The sequence below is a fragment of the Cervus canadensis genome, chromosome 31, assembly GCF_019320065.1.
Source record: "Cervus canadensis isolate Bull #8, Minnesota chromosome 31, ASM1932006v1, whole genome shotgun sequence".
In the NCBI taxonomy this organism is placed as follows: domain Eukaryota; kingdom Metazoa; phylum Chordata; class Mammalia; order Artiodactyla; family Cervidae; genus Cervus; species Cervus canadensis.
In genome coordinates this window covers 14406202-14429074 of record NC_057416.1, presented here as the reverse complement: position 1 = coordinate 14429074, position 22873 = coordinate 14406202, and the positions used below count along the sequence as shown (strand labels likewise).

General features: G+C 40.2%; 1 protein-coding gene across 3 annotated transcripts in view; it reads left to right on the top strand.

Annotated features, from left to right (window-relative positions):
• The first annotated feature begins 20 nt into the window (after positions 1-20).
• LOC122432355 (LRP2 binding protein) overlaps positions 21-22873 on the top strand; it is a 30401-nt gene continuing 7548 nt past the window's right edge. Inside the window, exons 1-7 of one of the 3 annotated variants that reach the window (XM_043454217.1) lie at positions 21-1390; positions 6604-6730; positions 7587-7699; positions 11822-11935; positions 20817-20959; positions 21039-21144; positions 22051-22274. In XM_043454217.1, coding sequence (XP_043310152.1) covers positions 6625-6730; positions 7587-7699; positions 11822-11935; positions 20817-20959; positions 21039-21144; positions 22051-22274 — 806 coding nt within the window. In that variant the 5' untranslated portion in view covers positions 21-1390; positions 6604-6624. Of the gene's footprint in view, positions 1391-6602; positions 6731-7586; positions 7700-11814; positions 11936-20816; positions 20960-21038; positions 21145-22050; positions 22275-22873 lie in introns of those variants that run through there. The other 2 variants (XM_043454218.1, XM_043454219.1) reach the window with 2 other exon arrangements.

The following is a 22873-nucleotide window of genomic DNA, read 5'->3' as shown; positions in this document are numbered from 1 at the left end:
CGGCACGTCTCATGCTGCTTGTGCCCAGCTCATTAGTCCCTCTGGGGAAGCAGAAGTCGCGGGTGGAGGTTTTGGTTTCTGCTGGCGCGCACGTAACCAGGAAACGAAGGCGCTACCAGGATCTTGGGCGGCAACACAACCTTTGGAAGCTGCTACTGCACTTGGTGCCGGCCCCCCGCGGCCCCAGCCTCTGGCTCCTGAGGAAAGAAAGTTCCTTCTGAGTCACCGTGTTCAAAGCCGTCCCAGGCTTGCCTCTGTCCCTCAGGCCCTGGACATTTAGGAAAGCTAGAGCTTGAGAGGGTGTGGGGGGTAGGGGTGGTGGTGGAGGGGCGGCTAAGGTGAGCTAAGGGGCTAGGTTTTCCCACAGGACTGCTTCACCCACACCCCAAAATGACACTATGCCCTTTCCGGGAGTGACGTAAAGTGAGCCCGCCATTGTAATGTGGCCCCTGAGAGACCGGTCGGGCACAGTGCTGGACTTGTCGCCTGGGGAAATGGTGGTCCCAGCTCTTAGCTCTGAGCTTGCTGAGACGGGAGCCCCGCACTCGTCGTGAGGAGTTAGTGGATAAACGAAAAGAAAACTGTAGAAACAAGACATTCTGACTTCAAAGCCATAGCCACTGACCCTGTAGATTATCTCTGGACAGTTCCTAAGCACTTTTTTTTTCTTCTTCCCCAGGTTAATCTAGCTAAAAGCTAAAGTTCCAACCATGTATTTATTTTCCCTAATATCTTAATCTGTACCCCTCTATGTGATGGTACCTTTTGAGAGCAAGACTGAAAGTTTATTCTGTTTTTGGAGAACAAGCTCTGTCCTCTGAATATAGATGGGTGGCCTTTTTGTTCTAATTTTGCTTACAGTTTCTTGTTTATTTTGTAATAAGAGCCATAAACTAATTTTGTAGTAATTTATATTACTAGATTTATACAGTTGATCCAAGATGTCGACTTAGAGAAAAATGTGCAGCATGAGAGGTGTGAGTTAAAGTTTATTCAGGGTTTTACTGAGGACTGTAGCCCCAGAGACAGCTTTCAGATAGCACTGAGGAACTACTCCAAAGAGGTGAGGGTGGGGAAGCTAGTTTATATGTGATTTTTTTTTTGATGTTAGGGAATACATGCAGTCAACATGGATCTTGATAAAAGATCACTGCTAGTTACAAAGAACAAATATTCCAAGTTAATGATTATAGTGCTTTTCTATGTATGGGAAGCAGAGTTCATTAAAATTCTTCGGGAAATGCATTTAACTAAGGGCCTGTTAGTCCAAAGCACAGAGCATCCCCTTTTCATCTTTTATTTCCTCTGTCTGAAGCACTGAGTGCACCTCCTGTTATCACTTTAATCTCTTCATCTGAAGCATCCTGTGCCTTGCTGCCTCAAAGACTTGGTGAGCAAAATTCTCTTTTCTTTTGTTTGCAAAGGGGTAGTTTTAAACATCTTTGTTTATATGTGTATTTAAACATAAGCATATAGATATATACACACACACTTATATTCAAACATGTATAGAATTGTGCTTGTGTTCTTTTTTTTAAATTTAAACTATTCACAGTACTTTTTATGCTGTTTAAAGAATGTCAGAGATATATGAGAACACATGTCCATATTGCCAGTTTTCCTTTTCTTGTGTTTTTCATCTAGATAAGCACTATTTTTCAAAGCATATAATTAAGCTTCAAGTTTGCACAGATGTTCATTTTCAAGAATTCCTAACTAATACAAGGTGTCACTGAAGAAGTTCTTAGTTCTAAAACGTATGTTTTGCAGTTAACATATGAAATGGGATGTTTGTGTGATACATATACCTCCACGTTACATCCTTTTTCTTGAAAACAAGATTCTGTTCAGCATGCATTAAATCTGGTAATTATTGTTAACTTCCTGTGACATATTTAAATGTCACAAGGAAAGGGAATTTTGTGAGTAGTTTTTAAAACTTTTGTCCCTTTAATCACTGCATACTTGTCCATTGCTCATAATGTTTCCAAACAACTCTTTATGTCTCAGCTAAGTATCTGATTTACTCTTAGAAATGGGCCTAAAAGCTTTCTGAAAACTGATTGGAGCTGGTGGAGTACAGAAGTATACAGAATAAATACATTCGGAGAACTATATTTTTTCTTTTGTTTTTCTTTTTTGTTGTTGTTTTCTTTATTTTTAAATTTTTATTGGAGTATAGTTTATTCACAATACTGTGTTAGTCTCGGTATACAGTGTTACAACAATATTGTGTTAGGTATACAGCAAAGTAAATCAGTTATACAGATATCCACTTGTTTTTTGTTTCTTTTTCCAAATGGGCCATTAAAAAGTATTGAGTGGAGTTCCCTGTTCTATGCAGTAGGTTCTTCATTATCTATTTTATATATAGTAGTGTGTGTATACGACAAACCCCATCTCCCAATTTATCCCTTCCTCACCTATCCCCTGGTAACCATAAGTCTGTTTTCTAAATCTGTTACTCTACTTCTTTTTTGTCAGTTAAGTTCATTTATACCTTTGTGTGTGTGGGTGTGTGTGGGTGTGTGTGTGTGTGTCACTGAGGGACAGTATCTTACTGGCAAGGGACTGGAGTTTTTACAGAACATATAGCAGGTGGAATCAATTTTCCAAAGTGGTAGATGGTCTAAGAAGCATATGGAATAGTCACTCTTCCAAGCATCGCCAATTCTACTTAATGTGTAATTTGCTGGTAGTTGTCTTTTCAGAAGGGTGCCATTTAGAGTGAGTGTTTTGGTTTTTTTTTTTTTAAAAAGGTTGAATGATGATTAAGTGACCAAATGAGTGAAAGATGTGTGGACTAAGACTTGAAGGGTAAGAGTTTGCTAGGTCATCCAGAAGAGGAAGAGAATTTATAAGAAGTGTTAAATATCTTCCAGTGTTGAGAACTATGTGTAATCCAGTCTGATTGCAATATATGTTACACATATAGCAGTGATGTGAAATAAAGATAAACAAATGAGAAATTATATTAAATGACCACTAATATCTATTCCAATGTATTATTGTGTTGTGGTACATTGACATTAATTGGGCACTTACTGTGCCCCATGGTTAATACAGATAGGAAAGGAAACTGATACTTAGGGAGATTTCTATAACTTATCTAAGATCACATCATTATTAAGGAGTGGAGCTGGAACTCAGGCAATTTGACCCCAGAGCCCACATTCTTACACCTATATTTTAAAGAATTGTGGTCATCTTTGGTAGTTCAAAGCTACTAAGATTGACTGCTTTGAAGCAAAATGAAGTCCTCAGTGAAGATTACTACAATCCATTGAAAAACACTGTTGATTTAATGATGACTTAATGTAGCCTTGTTTCTAGAACTGAATCTCCCACAGTGCTTAGTCCAATGCCTTCTATTCAAGGAGTTCCTCTTCAATGAATGAATGAATGTGTGCCAATTGGTGAAAATTATTAAATTAAAGTATTTGGTGGACAGGCTAATTAGAATTAGGCTGATTTCATCTATTTCCTGTTTGCCTTTATTGGCCAAAAAGATGACTAGAAAACATTCCCTAAATGCATAGCATTGAAAGGAGGAGTAATTGGGAATACCTTCTAATCCCCATTTATCACTATTATATAATATTTAATTACATTGTATACATTTAGAAATAATGCTATGGAAAACTTTAGCTCTAAAGCAAATGAAGAAATATAAACTAAAACTAAAAATCTCAATAGTTGGCTTGGTTTCACATGTATTATTTAGATCTCTTGAGAATTTTATAACCCACAAACATATTCAAGTAATATTCATCAGACATATCTGAATATGATGTTTCATTTATTTATTGCCAAGTAGGTGCCCTGTTATTTATATTAATGTTGACCAGATTCCAGTGAGCCTTAAAAGTAACTAGCTATTACTTATTAATAAAGATGTATGGAAGATACAATTCTATAGCTCATACACTGAAGATAATATATCACTGCAATAAGAAAACCTTTCAAAGACAGAAGATGATAGCCAAAGCTGGAATTTCAATAAATGGTCTTTGATTTTTAACAGTTTTTTTTTTTTTTTAATCCACAGATTGAAAATGACTTGAACTAATCAATATAATTATGACCTTCATTGGCATAGGCAGTCAGGAAATCTATATATGATCCTAGTATGATTGTAAATGGAGAAGGAACTGGCAGCCCACTCCACTGTTCTTGCCTGAAAAATCACATGGACAGAGGAGCCTGGAGAATTAAGAGTCCATGAGGTTGCAAAGAGTCAGACACCACTGAATGACTAGCACATGTAAAAGCAAAAGGATTTCCCACAAAGAAATTCTTGTGCCTAGTTTATACTGTATAAACCCTCCCAGCCTTGCTTACTCAAACTTCTTGGAAAAGATGATAAATTATACAGTTATTCTAAACAACTACTGCTCCAGGATACTGCACAAAGAATAGACACTGGGTTGGTCAGAAAGTTCGTTCAGGTTTTTCTGTAACATCTTATGAAAAAACCCAAATGGATTTTTTGGCCAACCCAATAGATAACTGATAAAGATGGATAGATAGGAAGGAAAGAAGTAAGGAAAAAGACAGCTGTTCTTTACAAAAGCATGCCAAACACATCATTTAGACATTCCTCACTCCAGGAAGTAGAGGTTAATCCTTACCCCACCCCATCCTCCTCTGAGTGTGGGCTCTGCATAATGACTTGCTTCCAAAAAGTAGAATATGGGAAGTGAGGAGAAGTAACTTCACAGTGGAGAAACCTGTGAAACACTGCCTTGGTTAGGTGTTTGTTATTATCACCAGCGATAACTCATGCACCCTTGATATGGTCTGCTGAAAAGATATTTCACCTCTGCATCTTCCCAAAAGTCCATAACCCAAGTCTAACCATGCGTAAAATATCAGGTAAACCCTGATTGGGAAACATTCTACAGGATATCTGGCCAGTACAAAACTGTCAAAGTTGTTAAAAACAAGGAAAACCTGAGACTCTGTCATAGACCAGAGGAAGCTAAGGAGACATGATGACGACGGGATCCTGAAACAGAAAGAGGAAATTACAGTAGTCCCCTGTTACCTGCATTTTCAGTTCCTGTGGTTTCAGGCCTGTCATAGTTTGAAAATATTAAATGGAAAATTACATTAAATGGGAAATAAGCAATTCATAAATTTTAAATTGCATGCTGCTCTGAGTAGTGTGATGAAATCTCACTCCATACCTCCTGGGAGGTGAATCACCCCTTTCGTCCAGGTTAGTCACCTAGTAGCCACCTGGGTTATCAAATTTACTTGTGTTCAGGTAACCCTTATTTACTTACTCATGGCCCCAAAGCACAAGAGTCGAGATGCTGACAATTCAGAGATAACAGAGACATGCTGTGAACATCATCGTATTTGGATTGTCTTAGTTCTTCTAAATACTTCACCTAATACTGCTTCACCCTAAAGTTCTCTGGAAACTTCTATATTTACTAGTACAACCATAGGTTTTTGGAATCATATAATCCAAGAAGTTTACATATCTAGGACAGATATTTTGAAATCCTCTAGTTCAAACTATTTATAATCCAAACTACAGATGAGAAAATTAACTCTTAAAAAAATTAAATGCCTCTTCCAAAATCATAGATACTTTGATGATTTTTTCCCCTGATATACTGATTTATCTCCCTTTCTGAACTTCATTCTCATTGTGTGTGTGTTAGTCGCTCAGTCATTTCTGACTCTTTGCGACCCCATGGACTGTAGCTTGCCAGGCTCTTCTCTTCATGGAATTCTCCCGGCAAGCATAGTGGAGTGGGTTGCCATTCCCTTCTCATAAACAAAGCAATTTATTGTCCAAAATAGTATCATAAAATTGTATGATTGTGGCTTTCCAGCCATGCTAAAGGTCTATTGAGTTCTCTTCACCACCAATCAGGAAGCTTTACTGGAAGCTTGTTCCTGATTGGTGAGAGCATGCTGTAACAGTAGAATTCCACGGAGTAAACAAAAAAGCGTAGCAACAACTGAGTTTGCGGTCTCATTACCCCCAGCCTAGGCCAACCTGGACTCCTTCATCCCACATTAGGTGGCCTCTACATTTTATATGAAGGCTCTGATTTTCCATTCAACTGTGATCCACCTTATAACATGGAAACCCACTACAGATGGAAAGATAAAACTGAACAACACAGTTAAAATAAGGTGTATTCCCAGGTAAAATAGACCGGTGCTTTCATTTAAAATGGATTAGTTTGATGAGCTTCAGTTACGAGGTAATGGGAAGGTACTGGTGCACAAGAACTGTATCTCTGGGCAGTGTCACCAATTCCTACTAGTGGCAGCAGCTGTGGTGGGTGACATGATTTGCTAGAGCATGTGATTTCACAGCCAGAGAGGACTTGCAGATAGCTTTGATCAATGACTCCTTGTGGTGGGAACAGACATGGATGAGGGCTGTGCTTCTCATAGCTGTGAAAGGTCCTGGTTTCCTAAGAAGGAATGCTCATATACCAGAGTTGGTAGTTTGGTACCCTATCCTTCAGTGATGAGGGGAGTATGCTCTTTCTGTCAAGTGGAAATGGAATCTCTTGGTGCATTTTCCTAGAGAAAGATATTTCTACCATATTATTATTTTATTCTCTTTTACAGAATACCCACTGTGGAGACAGGATGAAGTTGACCAGTGAAAAGTTGCCCAAGAACCCCTCTTATACTTCTCTATCCCACTTTGCTGCTAAGAATACAAAACTCTTCCAATGGAGAAAGGAAAAGACTGGTACAAGTCCTGATAGTATTTTCACTTAAAGTTAATTATGTACACCAGAGCAAAAGAGACAAGAAACATGAGTCTTATTGCTGGCAAAGAAGTGGTTAATTCTTCCAGTGGAGAAAGGAAGAGACTGGTACAAGTCCTGATAATATTTTTACTAAATGTTAATTACGTACACCAGAGCAAAAGAGACAGGAAATATGGGTCTTCCTGCTGGCAAGGAAGTGGTTAAGTTTACAGTCCTTTCTAGCTTTTCTGTAAAAATCTGTGGAATTGCTACCCAGCTTATCTGGTAGCAGATCATCAGTGAAGAAATTTCATCATGAGATCCTGCTTCTGGTTTTACTCTCAGGACTTTAGAACACCCTTCTTGAAAAAAGAAGCCAGATGTCACTTCTGTTAGAGAGGACAGTACCATACTTTATTTGAAATAGGCATTTAAAGCTACCATTTCTTTTTCTATAGACTAAAAAAAATTAAATTGGGGATGGTTAGCGCATTTAGTTAGAGTATTTCTAATTAAGACTGAAATTAAGAATTTCACACAGAGGCCAGCTTTGTCTAAAGAATTTCACACAGACTACATTGCTAGAGCTCCTGCCTAGTAGGAAAGAGGGTTTAGTGTGACAGCCCACCAATGTACTTAATTACGTAAGATACAATGTCTGGTATTGTGATAGTGCTTTCTTTTTTCTAAGGTGATGCTTTTTCCTTGAACTAAGGAGGTCAGTTTTAGGAATGAGAACTAGGAAGGAAACCAGTGTAAACAGTGTCGGATGAATTCTATATACTTTATTACTTTAAGAGAAAAAATTCACATTGTATGGGTAAAGATGGAATTCTCTACTTTTTAAAAAACCAGATCATTACAGCCATGCTGATTTGGTGGATAAGGCTTTGCAGCTCTTGAAGGAAAGGATAAGAAGAGGGGATACTATGGCATATTTCCTACGAGGTCAACTTTATTTTGAAGAGGTATCAGTTTTTGTGGATTTGTTTTCATTTCGTATAAAGCCATTGTTAGATCTCCATAGCAAAGTTTCCTATAGAGTTCCTTACCATTGTTAAGCCAGGGAAGTTCTGTCAAATTCCCTAGATTGTGTTTGTGGCTTTGAGCATGATACGTTGGTCCCAGCTTACAGAGCTATTCGACCTTTCTCCATAAAAGTCATTCTAATGAGTGTCATTTATGGGAGTCATTTTGTTATGAAATCCATTTGCACATAATAAATAAGTCTAATTTTTATATTTTACTAAAATATTCAGTGTCATTTGTAAAATATTTTTATATTATTAACAATTAAAAATCCTGATTCTTATCGATTAATAGTACTTAAAGGTATCTTTAAGTTTCTGTATGGATTAAGGAGAGAATTTCCCTCTTTATCCACATTATGCTGAGATTTACAAAGTAGGTCTAGGTAGACCTGTGCAAGATGTCACTCCAGCTTCAGCAGTATAGCTTCAATTGTTCGTTGAACCCCAAGGGAAGATGCAAAAAAGGACCAGCTGTCCCCAGCCCCTCACTATCTCTTGAATGTTTGGGCAACCCTTCACCTATATCCTACTTACTAATCTTTTTATGGCTCCTTCCTTCATTCTGGCAACAAATATTTGTTGAGGACTCATCACGTACCTGTCACTCTGAGGATCATGTAGCATAATGTTTAAGAGAATGATCTTTCAGCTTGGAGCATAGGTTCAATTGAGGTTCTATTGCTTGTTAACTATACCCTTGGGCACAAAGGCTTAACCTCTTAGTGCCTCAGTTTCCTCATCTCTAAAGGAGGGGTAATAATATGTGTGCCATAGAGCTATTATGAGGATATATTAATTGTAAAAATACTTACTAATAGGGCCTGCCACTTAATAAGTGCTTTATAAGTATTTGCTACTATTAAGCTAGGTACTAACTATACAGCGGTGAGGGAATTAGAATGGTCCCCATTTCATGGAGCTTATAGTCGAGAGGAAGATAACAAGTTAATATATGATTACAAATAAGTTAAAAGTACTATGAAAGCAATTAACTGGCTACTCTGATAGAGATTAACTTAGGGGTAGGGCAGAAAGACCTGTTGTTGAAACTGAAACTTAAGGAAACAGGCAATGCAAACAGCCACAGGGAAGTACATTCCAGGTAGAAGGGAAAACAAATGCAACGTTTCTGAGATCAAGATTTTGGCGAGCTCTACATTGTGAAAAGAATGCAAAGTCAAGTGGGCCTTAGGAAGCATCACTACAAACAAAGATAGTGGAGGTGATGGAATTCCAGTTGAGCTATTACAAATCCTAAAAGATGATGCTGTGAAAGTGCTGCCCTCAACATGCCAGCAAATTTGGAACACTCAGCACTGGCCACAGGACTGGAAAAGGTCAGTTTTCATTCCAGTCCCAAAGAAAGACAATCCCAAAGAATGCTCAAACTACTGCACAATTGCACTCATCTCACACGCTAGCAAAGTAATGCTCAAAATTCTCCAAGCCAGGCTTCAACAGTACGTGAACCGTGATCTTCCAGATGATCAAGCTGGATTTAGAAAAGGCAGAGGAACCAGATGTCAAATTGCCAACATCCATTGGATCATCGAAAACACAAGAGAGTTCCAGAAAAACATCTGCTTTATTGACTATACCAAAGCCTTTGACTGTGTGGATCACAACAAACTCTGGAAAATTCTTCAAGAGATGGGAATACCAGACCACCCAATCTGCCTCTTGAGAAATCTGTATGCAGGTCAAGAAGCAACAGTTAGAACTGGACATGGAACAACAGACTGGTTCCAAATCGGGAAAGGAGTACGTCAAGGCTATATATTGTCACCCTGTTTATATAACTTATATACAGAGTACACCATGAGAAACACTGGGCTGGAGGAAGCACAAGCTGGAATCAAGATTGCTGGGAGAAATATCAATAACCTCAGATATGCAGATGACACCACCCTTATGGCAGAAAGCAAAGAAGAACTAAAGAGCCTCATGAAAGTGAAAGAGGAGAGTGAAAAATTTGTCTTAAAACTCAACATTCAGAAAATTAAGATCATGGCATCTGGTCCCATCACTTCATGGCCAGTAGATGGGAAAACAGTGAAAACAGGGACAGACTTTATTTTCTTGGGCTCCAAAATCACTGCAGATGTTGACTGCAGCCATAAAATTAAAAGACTCTTGCTCCTTGGAAGAAAACTTATGACCAACCTAGAGAGCATATTAAAAAGCAGAGACATTACTTTGCCAACAAAGGTCCATCTTGTCAAACCTATGGTTTTTCCAGTAGTCATGTATGGATGTGTGAGTTGGACTGTGAAGAAAACTGAGCGCTGAAGAAAACTGAGCGCTGAAGAATTGATGCTTTTGAACTGTAGTGTTGGAGAAGACTCTTGAGAGTCCCTTTGGACTGCAAGGAGATCCAACCAGTCCATCCTAAAGGAAATCAGTCCTGAATATTCATTGGAAGGACTGATGCTGAAGCTGAAACTCAAATACTTTGGCCACCTGATACAAAGAACTAACTCATTGGAAAAGACCCTGATGCTGGGAAAGATTGAAGGCAGGAGGAAAGGGGACATCAGAGGATCAGATGGTTGAATGACATCACCGATTCAATGGACATGAGTTTGAGCAGGCTCTGGGAGTGGGTGATAAGACACGGAGGCCTGGCATGCTGCAGTCCATGGAGTCGCAAAGAGTCGGACACGACTGAGCAACTGAACTGAAGGGCTCTAGACGAACTGTGTTTTAAAAGTAGTGAGAAGCTGTTGAAAGTGTTTTGAGACTGATGAATGGACTGGAAGGGAAGCGTAAAACCAAGACCAGTTTAGAGAGAAATTATACTAGTTGGGGCAAGAGAGGTTGGTGGTCTTGACCAGAGTGGTAGCAGTGGAACTGGGTCCTGGATATATTTTGGAGACACAAGTAATGGTGGCATGGACTGAAAAATGGAGAAGTGGGTGAGTTTTGAGGAAACCATCAAGAGTTCAGTTTTTGGACATTTTATGTTTAAGATTCCCCTTCGTCATCCAAGTATAAGGTTTCAAAGTAGAAACTACATGTAATACTCTAGATCTCAAAAGAAAAGTCAGAGTTGAAAGTAAATATATATCTGAGATTTTTCCAGCATGTATATGACATTTAAAATCACAAAAACTGTAAGGTCCTCTCTTCTCTTTCTCTGTATGGAGTATTCTGAGTTTTCCAGCCTTCATATCTTGGCCAAAGATTAGCCAAAAAAGAAAATGAATCTTTACAAGTCATTTACTTATTGTTAGCATTTTGGTGAAGTTTTTATTAATTTCATCAATTTGTTGATTAATTACAGTTTAGGAAAAGAGAAATTCAGTAGTTTCTGTGTTTTCCAAAAGTTGTTTTTGTCAGGCCTTCTCATCTTTGTACTGACCTTTCAACTCAGCGACTGTTTTTCCAGTATTACAAATGATTTATTCTTTAAGGCATTTTCCATGGGGGATTAAGATACAAGCTCCATGTTTGTTCCTTACACTGTAGCATATTTCTTATTATATCCTATGATGCTAAGGAGCCTTAAATGAATGACTCGTGACATGGAGGTTTCTATAGGACATATGGGAGGAAGATCATTTTTGAGAATCACATATTTGCTTTTCTGTGTCTTCTTTAGCTAGAAAATGGCAAAACTGGAAGAGCCATATTAGAGTGGATATTTAATAATAATGGATGTCCTGATGCTTATCTTTTCTCAGAGACTTTGGCCCCAACTCTGAAGTTTCTCAGATTCTGGGAGTGATGGTGATGTGGCAGGCTGGGATGAGCACCAAGCTAGATTATCATTAGAGGGTAGTTCAGCCATAGCCAAGAATAAGAGTGAAAGTCGAAGAAAGTCCCTCCTAGGTTCCTCCTCTTACTTCCCTCAGTTGCCATGTTTAGGTTTATTTTGCTGATTTCTATAGTGTGTTGATTGTTGTCAGTGGCTCACTTGTAAATTCCATAAATTTGTTTGTCTTTTTTTGTTTTATTCAGTGCTGCTAGCTAGATTTAGGTGGGAACTAAGTATCTAAGTATCTGTGATTACTTTAAGATAATAAAAAAAATAATCCAATATTTCCTGGGAGCTTACAGGGATGGTATGAAGAAGCGTTAGAACAGTTTGAAGAAATCAAGGAAAAGGATCATCAGGCAACTTACCAGCTAGGAGTGATGTATTATGATGGCCTGGGGACGGTCGCAGACTCTGTAAGTTATTGTTTTGTTCAGTGTTTAAGATTTCATGGTTTCTGGATTATTTGATACATTTAAAATTGCTTATATTTTAATAATATATATACGTACTCATATTTAAATAATTATCTGTTCTTTCAGCCTTTACATGAAAACAAAATTTCTTTTTGCCCCCTCCTTGCTACCATTAGCCGTCAATAACATTTATGTTTTAAAATGTTTTCCTTTGTTCTTAAAAGTTACTTTAAAGCTACATGAACATGGAGAGACGTTAGAAAATAAGCAAAATTAAGATCACTCCAAATTTTCCTATCAAATATGGAATTATTAATAGTTATTATTTTAGAGTATATTCTTTCATGTATTGCCCTATGCAGAAGAAAATTATGTGTGTGTATACACACCTACATTTTTAAAATATATGACCAAGTATACATACTGTTTTGTAATCTTTTTTTCCACCTTTGTTTTGATTGTCCTTCATTGTCAATAGATATAGTCTACATTTTCATTTAAATACTTGTATAATAATCTGTTGTATCTCAGTAGTATTTTTAGGCCTCATATTTTTGGCATGCTTGAAGATGAAAGAATAAGTTAAATTATGAGATTTGGAGATCAGTAATACAATTTTCTCTATGCTTTATGGTTTTCATTTTTTAATTCTTTCCCCTTTTCTTGCCTCATCTTACAGACAAATTTTCTATGAAATTTATTTTTAAAATTTTCAAAGATATTTAGAATTTAATTTCCCTGTATTCACTTGCAAAGGTGTCCTATCTATTCAGGTCTATGACAGATTCTAAAATGTGAAAGTATACAGGCTTTCAAATTTTGGCTTTACCACTGGTTTCAAATCTCGGTTTCACCACCTATTAGCAGTATAATCTTGGGAAAATTATTTCTAGCTTTAGTGTCCTTATTTGTAAAATGAAGATAAATAACCTCAGAGATACATCTGTCATTTCCCCCTCTCCTTTGGTCATGGCCAACCTTGATGACTGATCATAACCCTCTTTGTTGTAGCTGAGTCCAGACATAGTCTCAGAACTTTTATCAGTACAAAGCTTTAAGGATCCATTACCAGGTTAGTCCATTGGAGGCAGCGTAAAAAATAAAACTCATTAACCTAACTCGCATAGTTGCTAATGAGATTGGATGACAACACGTAAAAATAACTAACACAGGGCACATGGAGTAAGTATCCAAGAAGCATTTTCCTTCCTGACTTTATCTTGTATAAAGCTAATAATGTGGACCATACTCTTAATTCCTGAAATTCTTCTTTTTTCCGTATTTATAATCATTGTACCATATGATGAAATGAATGGTAAAAATAAATGTTTGCATTAATTGTAAGATACTCATTTTAACCTATGTATAGTTTAATTTTTGAAAGTTTAGTAACCTGCATTATCCATTACTATATTGCCTGCATTTACTCCAAGTTTAATACAGCTGACCACACCCTTCTTGCAACACCCTTCCACCTTAGCATCTGAGAGATCTTTAGTTCATCTGATTCTCCCTCATACTTTGCACACATCATTCTACCATTGTTTGTATGTTTGAAATACAGTTTTTTCTGTTTGCCTCTTCACAGCCACTCCTCAGTCCCTTGTGCTAGCTGCTTCTCTCCCATCTAATGTTGAAATGTGTCAGAACCTAGGCCTCAGCCCTTCCTGCCTCCTTTCACTCTCTCCTTGAGTAGGCTCACACTCAGCCCCATGGCTGACACTATCTATAGATACTTTTTGAAAACTTTCCAATCGTTGTCTTCATACCAGAAACTAATTCTGAGATCCACATAGCCAACTGCCTGTCTCTCCCTAAATGATGAATCAGGTAAATTCATAGATTTGATGTTACTTTTCATTCTTTCTGTTTTCTCAGTGAAATAAAAGTGAAGCCATGTGTTTGCTTTAGTAGCATGTATGCATATCCTATGCAAAGATGACATACAAACTCATGAACTGTTCCATACTTTTTATAAAAACATTTAAAAAATCAAAGCCATTAGTTGAGACTGAGGAGTGGGAGCAGGGAGAGCAGAAGTTTGAAGAGAAAGAAGGTTTTAAATAGTATCCTCTCTTCGAGACAAGTGGGAGAGACTATTGTTGAAACAAACTGATAGTACTTGTGAGGGCTGAAAGCTTGCTGTGAAATTTATAGTCATAAATTTTAAGAAGGACCTGTTAGCATAGTTAATTTTTTTCCAGCCATGTTCAATGGTTTAAGTACAGCAGACTAGGGAGAAATAGGGTATTTGCCTCATGAGTGAGTGTCATGGAGGGAAAGAGGGACAAAGGAATGAGTACAGTGACAGATACAGAATAAGCTGATAATGTGGGAAGACCATGAAGGTGTGGAAAGATTAGGAAAATTGGTAGATTCAATGGGTTGGTATATGGAAACTCCACAAAGTAGAATGACTTCAATGTAATTACATTTGGAGACCAGAGGAGCAAAAAGGAAGATGGCTTCTGTAGGTCTCTTCAGTTAACCCAAGGTAAAGGGGCAAAGGGCAAATTCTTTTAATTTTTATCACTTTATAAATTTACTGAGTTGTTCTTGAGACTAATTTGGCCCAGAGTCTGGTTGAACCGAATGTGCTTTGTGTGGTAGACCTGAAATGTCTTGAAATTTACATTATAAACCCCCGAATACAAAATAGTTATGTTTACTTCAATCATATATCTTTGGAAAGAAATTAAGAGGAAAAAATACATACACACAAGTATGTATGTATGTGCCTGTGTATCTTTTATATTTGTACATATTTACCATTTCTGGGGCTCTTCAGTCCTTCCTATCAAGGTGGGTTGCCGTTTGGCACTATATTCCATTTCTGTTCAACCTGAAAAACTTCCTTTAAAGAGCATTTCTTGTATAATGTGCAGGTGATGAGTTATCTCCAATTGTGATTACCTGAAAATGTCTTCAATGTACCTTCATTTCTAATGAATTATTTTGGGGTTGAGCTCTTTCTTACTCCACTTTAAAAATGCCATTCTAAAATCTCCTGGCTTCTCATGAGAAGTCAGTCTCTGTATTGTGTGTTAGTCATTCAGTCGTCTCTGACTCTTTGTGACTCCATGGGCTATAGCCCATCAGGCTCCTCTGTCCATGGAGTTCTCCAGGCAAGAATACTGGAGTGGGTTGCCATTCCCTTCTCTAGGGGATCTTCCCAACCCAGGGATCGAACCCCTGTCTCCTGCATTGCAGGCAGATACCTTACCATCTGAACCACCAGGGAAGTTCTGTATTATGTCCCCTATATGTAATATGGCCTTTTTCTCTGACCGCTTGCAAGGTGTCTATAGCTTTCAGCAGTTTGACTATGATGTGTGCCTAGGAGAGGGTTTTTGTGTATCCTATCTGGGGTTTACTGAATTTCAAGGATCCCTTTTGGTTGCAGTTTTCAAGAGTTATTCCTTTTCCAGTTTATGTTGGCTTTGGTAAACTTCCTAGTGCCTTTAAAAAGTGGTTCTATATGTTTGGTCCCAGTTTAATCACTGCCATCTGTGGGAGGATTTACACAAACACTTCACTCTACTGTGGTTGTACCATAAGTTCTCTCTTACTAACAAGCTGGGGTGCGGGGGGAATGGTAGACACCTACCTCACATACTCACAGAAATAGATCCATGTGATCTGGGATTCAGTAAAACACCTTTATTTTCTCATCTTTTACTGTGTTGTTTAGCCAACAATAGCATTTTGAGAGAGCAGTGAGGGGTAAAGGTTAGAATGAAGTGTATACAACTGTACATGACTGTTAAATATTTTTTTCTTTGGAGTGACTTTTGAAGGTTTTGAAACTGAGGATTAAGTCCATTTCACCTGCCTTCATTTGTCAAGGTTGTTTTAAAGCTAACATGCCCTCCAGGCAACATGAGCATAAACCATAAACCATTGCCCAAGTGGTTGTCTAGAAACTGGGAGTCAGCTGCATCTAGTTTGAGCAGCTGGTTGAGACTGGATAGGGCCACCCACCCTCCAGCTGGGCATCCTTGGTGATCTTTTGAATGTGCAGAAGCCTGTAGCTTAGTTACGCCTGCGCAGAGCGAAAATTACCCACCAGTCACCACACCTTTCCCCCATGCCCTCCACACTCCCCCCACCTCCAACTGCCATGCTGCATTATTCATTATCCTGTGAATACCTGGAACCACTTGCCTTGGGAAGCTGTTTTGAGATTTGTTCTTCCTGTCTTCTGGTTTGACTGCCTTGTACAAATAAACCCTCTTTTTGCTGCAGACCTCTGTGTCTCAGCGTTTGGCTTGCAATGTGTCTGGCAAGACAAATCTAGTTTGGTAACAGATGAGGTGAGCCAGCCAAGAGGTAAGTAAAGATGAACCTTTCACCTGTGGCTCATTGGCCCCTTGCAAGTGCTGAGGACCTGGGGACAAGCAGACCCTATGGCCCTCACTCCCCGCTCCTGCTCCTGTCCCAGCCCCACCCCCGCATCCTCTGCCTGCCTTTTGTGTGGAGAAAAACCAGCCAAAGAATGAATTCAGAGAAATGAAAGTGTTGAAGCAAAGGAAAAGAAGACCAAATTACACTACTGCAGTCATTAAATGAAGCCAAGGACCTTTAGTTCTCCTCAGGAGCTATAGGTAATATTCTAAGCCACATCCTTTGAGCTGGTTTGTAGCCACTGAAACCCCTACCAGGTAGAAGAAGTTAAATACATGATGACCAGACTAGCCATGAGAACTGGCCCCAAAGAAATGGGAGCAAACAAACCCTGGAATTGAAGATTAACTGTACTTAAAACAATCAAGATGACGCTGATCAGACCACTTCATGACCAGTTTCAAGATGACTGTCAGAACTGACGGTGCTGTTCTGCATGCAACCCCCTCTCCAACTATAAAAGTTCTTACCCACTGATCGTCAGTGAGGAGTTGGCTTTCGGACTTGAGTCCACCGTTCTCTCCCACTGCTGGCCTCTGGAATAAAAAATACTTTCCTTTCCGCCTGACTTGCCTCTCAAGTATTGGCTTCTGCGCGGTGAGCAGTCGGACCTGATTTTTCGTAACATATTTTGGAGGTTTTGGGCTTTTGGGTTTGGAAGATTTCTTTTGGGTGAGTAACTTTGTTAAAGAAACACAACTATGCCTAAATTGTCTTTGCAACCCTGAATGGATCACGGACCAGAGGCCCACTTGGAGGGATTTTGGCAGACAGTACAGAAGGTTACAGGCTTCTGTATTATGGGTCACAGGCCCAGGGCCATGGTTTTGTTTTAGTCTTGCTTGTCCGTGTATGTCTGTGTCTAACTGTCTAAATGTTAGGAACTGGCTACTGGGGATTGAGATGAGGTGTCCAAAGAAACCTTGAAAATGTCTTTTTTTCCAGGAGCTAGACTGTCAGATGGGGAAAAAGCATAACTTTGTATATATGCCTGAATGTCCCATTTCCCTTCTGAGAGATTTACTAAATATCAGGGTTACCTTTGCACCTGGGCAAATGAGCATTAAAATACCACTAGAGCAGGCTTGCAAATTTCAGGCTGTACCCCAAGGAGAACAGCCAGCAGCTATTCCAGGAGAGATTGCAAAGAGGAGTCCAGAGGCCTGGGTGAACGAGAGATCAGCAAGAGCAGAGAGCTCGGCCTATGTAAGTTAGGGCATCACCTGAAGTCGGCTTATACAGGATTTAAGAGCAATCAGATTGTAAAAGAGGCTCGTGGGGCAGTCCCTGAGCCCTGCACTGTGTCACTGATCTGTCCACAAAATGTGGGTCTACCGTATGAGAGGTTATAGATGCCTTTTCTTGCACGTCCTTGTTTTAAATCCCAAGAGTTGTTTGCTTTCAAGTGGAAAGATCTGATACTAAGAGTTAAACAACAGTACTGCCAGACAGTACTTCCTTGAGGATTTAAAACTTCACCCATCATTTTTGGAGCAATCCTGGCAAAAGATTAAGGGACCCTCAACTAAATGAGGGAGGTAGACTGGTATTCAGATTACCAGTAAGACAAAGGACACTTGAGACCAGAATATGATTTTTCTTTCTTTATTTTTTTTGGCTATGCTGGGTCTTCGTTGCTGTGCAGGCTTTTCACTAGTTGCGGTGAGCAGGGGCTCCTCTTCGTTGTAGTGCTTGGGCTTCTCATTGTGATGGCTTCTCTCGTTGCTGGGCACGGGCTCCAGGTGTGTGCGCTTCAGTAGTTGCAGCTCCCAGGCTCTAGAACACAGGCTGAGTAGTTGTTGGCACATGGGCTTAGTTGCCCCGAGACCAGGGATCCAACCTGTGTGCTCTACATTGGCAGGCAAATTCCTATCCACTGTACCACCAGGGAGGTTGCCAGAACATGATTTTGATTTCAGCTTTTTTGGTTGAACGAGGCTATCAGGTATCCAAGAAAAAGCAGAGTTCTCAGCCCTCTGGTAAATATTTGGGTTTTGAACTCTCACAAGGACAGAGACTTGACCTCTGACAGAAGGGGAGCTCTAGGCAGGGCAGCAGCCCCCACCAAGAGACTGCTGCAGGAATCTCTGGGAATGGCCGGCTTCTGCCACATTTGGGTCCTCAGCTTTGGACTCAGAGCAAAACCCCTTTCAGAAGTTCTTAAAGGAGGAGATAATGAACATTCTGAAGCCCAGCTCCATCTTCAACAAACGGACCTTATGAGGAACCGGCCAGGAGAGGGAAGCCACACTGCAAGAGGAACATCAACACCAGCTTCTCAGTGGGCCAGGGAACCCCCAACAGATCTGAAGTTCCTATTAAGGAAGCAGCCATGAGAAAGACAGGTGAATGGGGTTGCTGTGGTGGTGGGCTTGAGAAAGTAAAATTCAGAGAGCAATTTAAATAACTCATTAGTTATCAGATTTTCTGTTCCGCTTTCTCTGTTTATAACCTCCCAGGCTTGGAAGGACAGTTCAGTGATCAGAATTTTTCAGTCTTTGGCAAAAGTAGATAATTTCTCTACCTTTTGGCTGTCATCCAAAACCTTCTGTATTTGATCATGTTGACCCCTTAGTTGTGCCTGTCATTAATTGTTGACCATCCCTAACTTCACTGTGACTTCAGGCGTGACTATTGAATTAGGCTAATCAGTAAATTTCCTGTCCTTTGTATTTTCTTGACTAACTGGAAAATTTGGTCTTCTCCTCCTGTCCTCAGAATAAAAAACCAAACCAAACCTTTGGCATCTCCCCTTGCCAAGGTTCTGTTTGGTGAGGGTATTTCAGAAACCACACTTAGCTTTCCCAGCCTGTGTCCCTTCCATATTATCTAAATGTTGTCAACTGATAATGATCAAGACACTCCAATAGGTAAAAAGTATTATAAGACAGAGATCCCAGGTAAGACCGTGTCCCAGGTAAAATCCCCAAGGATGAGAGTCTTAACATGTCTGGTATTCTGTGTGCCCTTAAAGGATACATAGTTGTCTCTGCTCCCAACCTGGTACATATTTATCTGCAATTTTTATTATCAGTGTTGGGCCTGTGAATACCCTGACAGCTGGTGCATAAGTGATATTTGTTTGGGATCGCGATGTTAACTTGAGGGACTTGGCTGGTGATCCAGTTGAGATTTCGCCTTCCAGTGTTGGGGGTGTGGGTCTGATTCCTGGTTGGGGAGCTAAGACCCCACATGCCTCCCAGCCAAAAAACCAAAGCATAAAACAGAAGCAGTGTCATAACAAATTCAATAAAGACTTTAAAAATCATCCACATTAAAAAAGATGTTCACCTGAAACCAGGAACGTATTTTCAAATAAGTGTTTAAGAGATTGATTCAAGCCCATGTTAGGGCTTATCAGCAGGACTTAGCCGGCGCTATCCTCGCTCTTTTTCCTCCAGAGTGAGAAATGGTCAAAAGGTAAGGTGGGGACTGAAACCATGTTCAAATCCATTTCGATTGCCTTCACTAATCCAGATGCTTTTAAGACTGGTGTGTCCCCCAGGCAGCATGTAGCCTAAACAAGATGCTTGCCTGAGCTTTTAGGAACCTGGAGTCGGGTATGTCTACTTCGAGCTGAGCCGGTTCAGAGGGGATGGAACTATCGGCCCATCTGGGCATGCACAAATGTCCATTGCTTGGTGACTTGTTGAACATGCAGAGCCCTATAGCTTAGGTACACTTGCACAGAACAAAGACTCCACACCTTTCCCCAGTCACTTTTCCCCACGCTCCCCATGCCTCCAGTGACTGCTTTCTTCATCCCATAAATACCCCAAACCCCTTGCCTTGCAGGGGCTGGAATTTGAGATTTGTTCTCCCATCTACTTGGCTCCTTGCTGCAAACCTCGGTGTCCCAGTGTTTTGGCTTGCTGGGCACTGGGCAGGAGGAGCCTGGGTTGGTAAACAGTTCGTGTCTGGGTTTTCAGAGGCAGGGCAAGCCTTTTATTAGCAGGCAGGATGTCTTCTGTGTTTTGTGACTATGCAGACATCATATGAAGATGAGTGTAGTAGATATAAATTTATCACTGAGCACAGCTAAGGAAAGTGCGCTTAAAGAAAGAAGACAGGGTTTAGGGCTCACATGCATCCGGTAAGGGTTAAAAATGTGAAAGTGTCTGGTTATTCTTACACTTTGACAAGTTCTAAGAACTGTGCTGATTCAAAATAAGGAACATGAGAAGAGACAAAGGAACTCATTGAGACGTGATGCAATTGTGGAAGCTGTAATATGGGAGGCATGCCTTATCTCCCAGAGCTCCTAGGAACAATGACTCGGGAGATGGACTTCTATTTATATCTAGCCCTGCAGACTCCAGGACAACCATACTGTTAGGTACAGACTCGAGACTCTACATCATGTCAGAGCGTGAACGCTTCATGGCATTATCAGAAAACTTAGTTTGGGTAAAACTAAACTGGGATTTGGGTAAAACTAAACTGGGACTTTCTGTCTTGTTCTTTTCCTTTGTGGAAGGAAAAAGGAGTGGAATATATGAAGAAAATTGTTGATTCTCCATGCCCCAAAGCAAGACACTTAAAATTTGCAGCAGCTTACAACCTTGGAAGAGCTTATTACGAAGGAAAAGGTGTTAAACGATCAGACAAGGAAGCTGAAAGGTAATCTGACCTAAGAACAAGATTTTGTTTTAATCAAATGTTCTAAACAAAGAATAACTCACCTCTCCTTCTCTTCTAGACTGTGGCTTTTTGCTGCAGACAGTGGAAACCCAAAAGCTAGTGTGAAGGCTCAGAGTATCCTAGGACTGTATTACTCAACAAAGGAGCCCAAAGAGCTTGAGAAGGTAACTGGTCCATTTGATAAACTGTAGCATCACGTGTAGATTAATATTTAGTTCACTATTCCTTCTGTGAATGGAGGATAGTGAGGAATAAGTATGTAGTCCTGAGTAGCTCATAATTCTTTAAAATGTAAAGAAAGCTTACATATTAGGATCTCCAAGCTCATCTCGCCTCAACTATGAATGCTGCCTTCTTCTGCCAAAGGAGACCACAGATGTGAGCACCTTGTGTGCTGTGGAAAACACACCTACAAAATACTCTACCATCAAAGGTAAAAGAGGAGGGTGAGTTAGTACAGTCTCTTTTAAAATCATCAGTGATGGGAGATGTTTCCAAGAAATCTTACAGGGAGGAGGAAATGAGGCAGTCAAGGCAAGCTTGTAGGAGCCACACAACCACCACCACCCACTCCCTGCACCCCCACTGCCGCCCCCCGCCCCGCCCCTGCCCTCACCGATCCTTGGCAGATAGCTGAACAGCTGCCTGGAAATCACTGTGAACTCAGATTCACAGGGCAGATGTGCTTGGACCACATGCAGGTTTGTGTCCTTGGTTGTCTTTGATCCTGTCAGAGCTCCAGTGAGTCTGAAAGATGGCTGCCATCTAACATCACCGGCAGGTCTCCTTGCTGTGCCGCTTTACAGAGCCTTTCAGACACTTGCTTCCTGTCTCCCACCTTCTCTGTGCTTCCTCTGGAAAACGTGAAAATCCCAAAACCTGAATAGCTGAGCTCAAGCCAGTGACCTGGCCTGCACTGTGGGGAGACAACAGGGGGGCCTCCCTCAGCACCCTCTCTGAGGCCTGTGAAACTGGTGCCAGCCTGACCTGTGTTCAAGAGGCTGGAGCTGGGTCCTAGAGATGAATTAAATTCCACCTTGTGAATACTATGGAATTGTGCTTTTTCTTAGGCATTTTATTGGCATTCAGAAGCTTGTGGCAATGGAAACCTGGAGTCCCAGGGTGCCTTGGGGCTCATGTACTTCTACGGACAAGGTATCCGCCAGGATACTGAGGCTGCCCTGCACTGCCTAAGGGAAGCCGCGGAGCGTGGCAACGTCTATGCTCAAGGGAATCTCGTGGAGTATTACTATAAGATGAAGTTCTTTACAAAGTGTGTTGCATTTTCCAAAAGGTGAGTAAGCTGGATAAAAGTATTTACAAAAGCTTACTAGATGTTCTGTGCCTGGTCTGTTTAATAGAACTCACTGCAGTATTGGAATTGATGACTGTTGGCACTTGCAAAGTGGCCAATGCAACTGAGGACTGAACTTGTAACTTTCATTGGATTTTAATTTAAACAGACACACAGAGCCAGTGGCTACCGTATCAGATAGTGATTGATGAAACATCTGTGCCATCAATCTGCATGATTTCAGTGCTCTTTGCTCTATATGCCGGCTAAGTGATCTTAAGCAAATTTTACTTCTGAGGGCATGAATTGTTCTTTTGCAATCTTGCAGAAGTATTTTCTTCTTGATTAAAAACAATAGTGAATATGAAGCATTTAACATAGCTTGGCACATGAGAATTTTTTGAGAAACTTTTTTTCTTCCTACACCCTCAGCCACGGTTCTATAACTGCACAGTTACACTAGCTTGATGAGGACAGCAAAATAAGAATGGTTAAAAGACTCAACACTACGTAAAGGATATGGAAATTTGTTCTGAGGCTGTGTACTTTCCTGCCTTTATCCACAATGCACAAACGCAACACGAGAAAGAGACCATGGT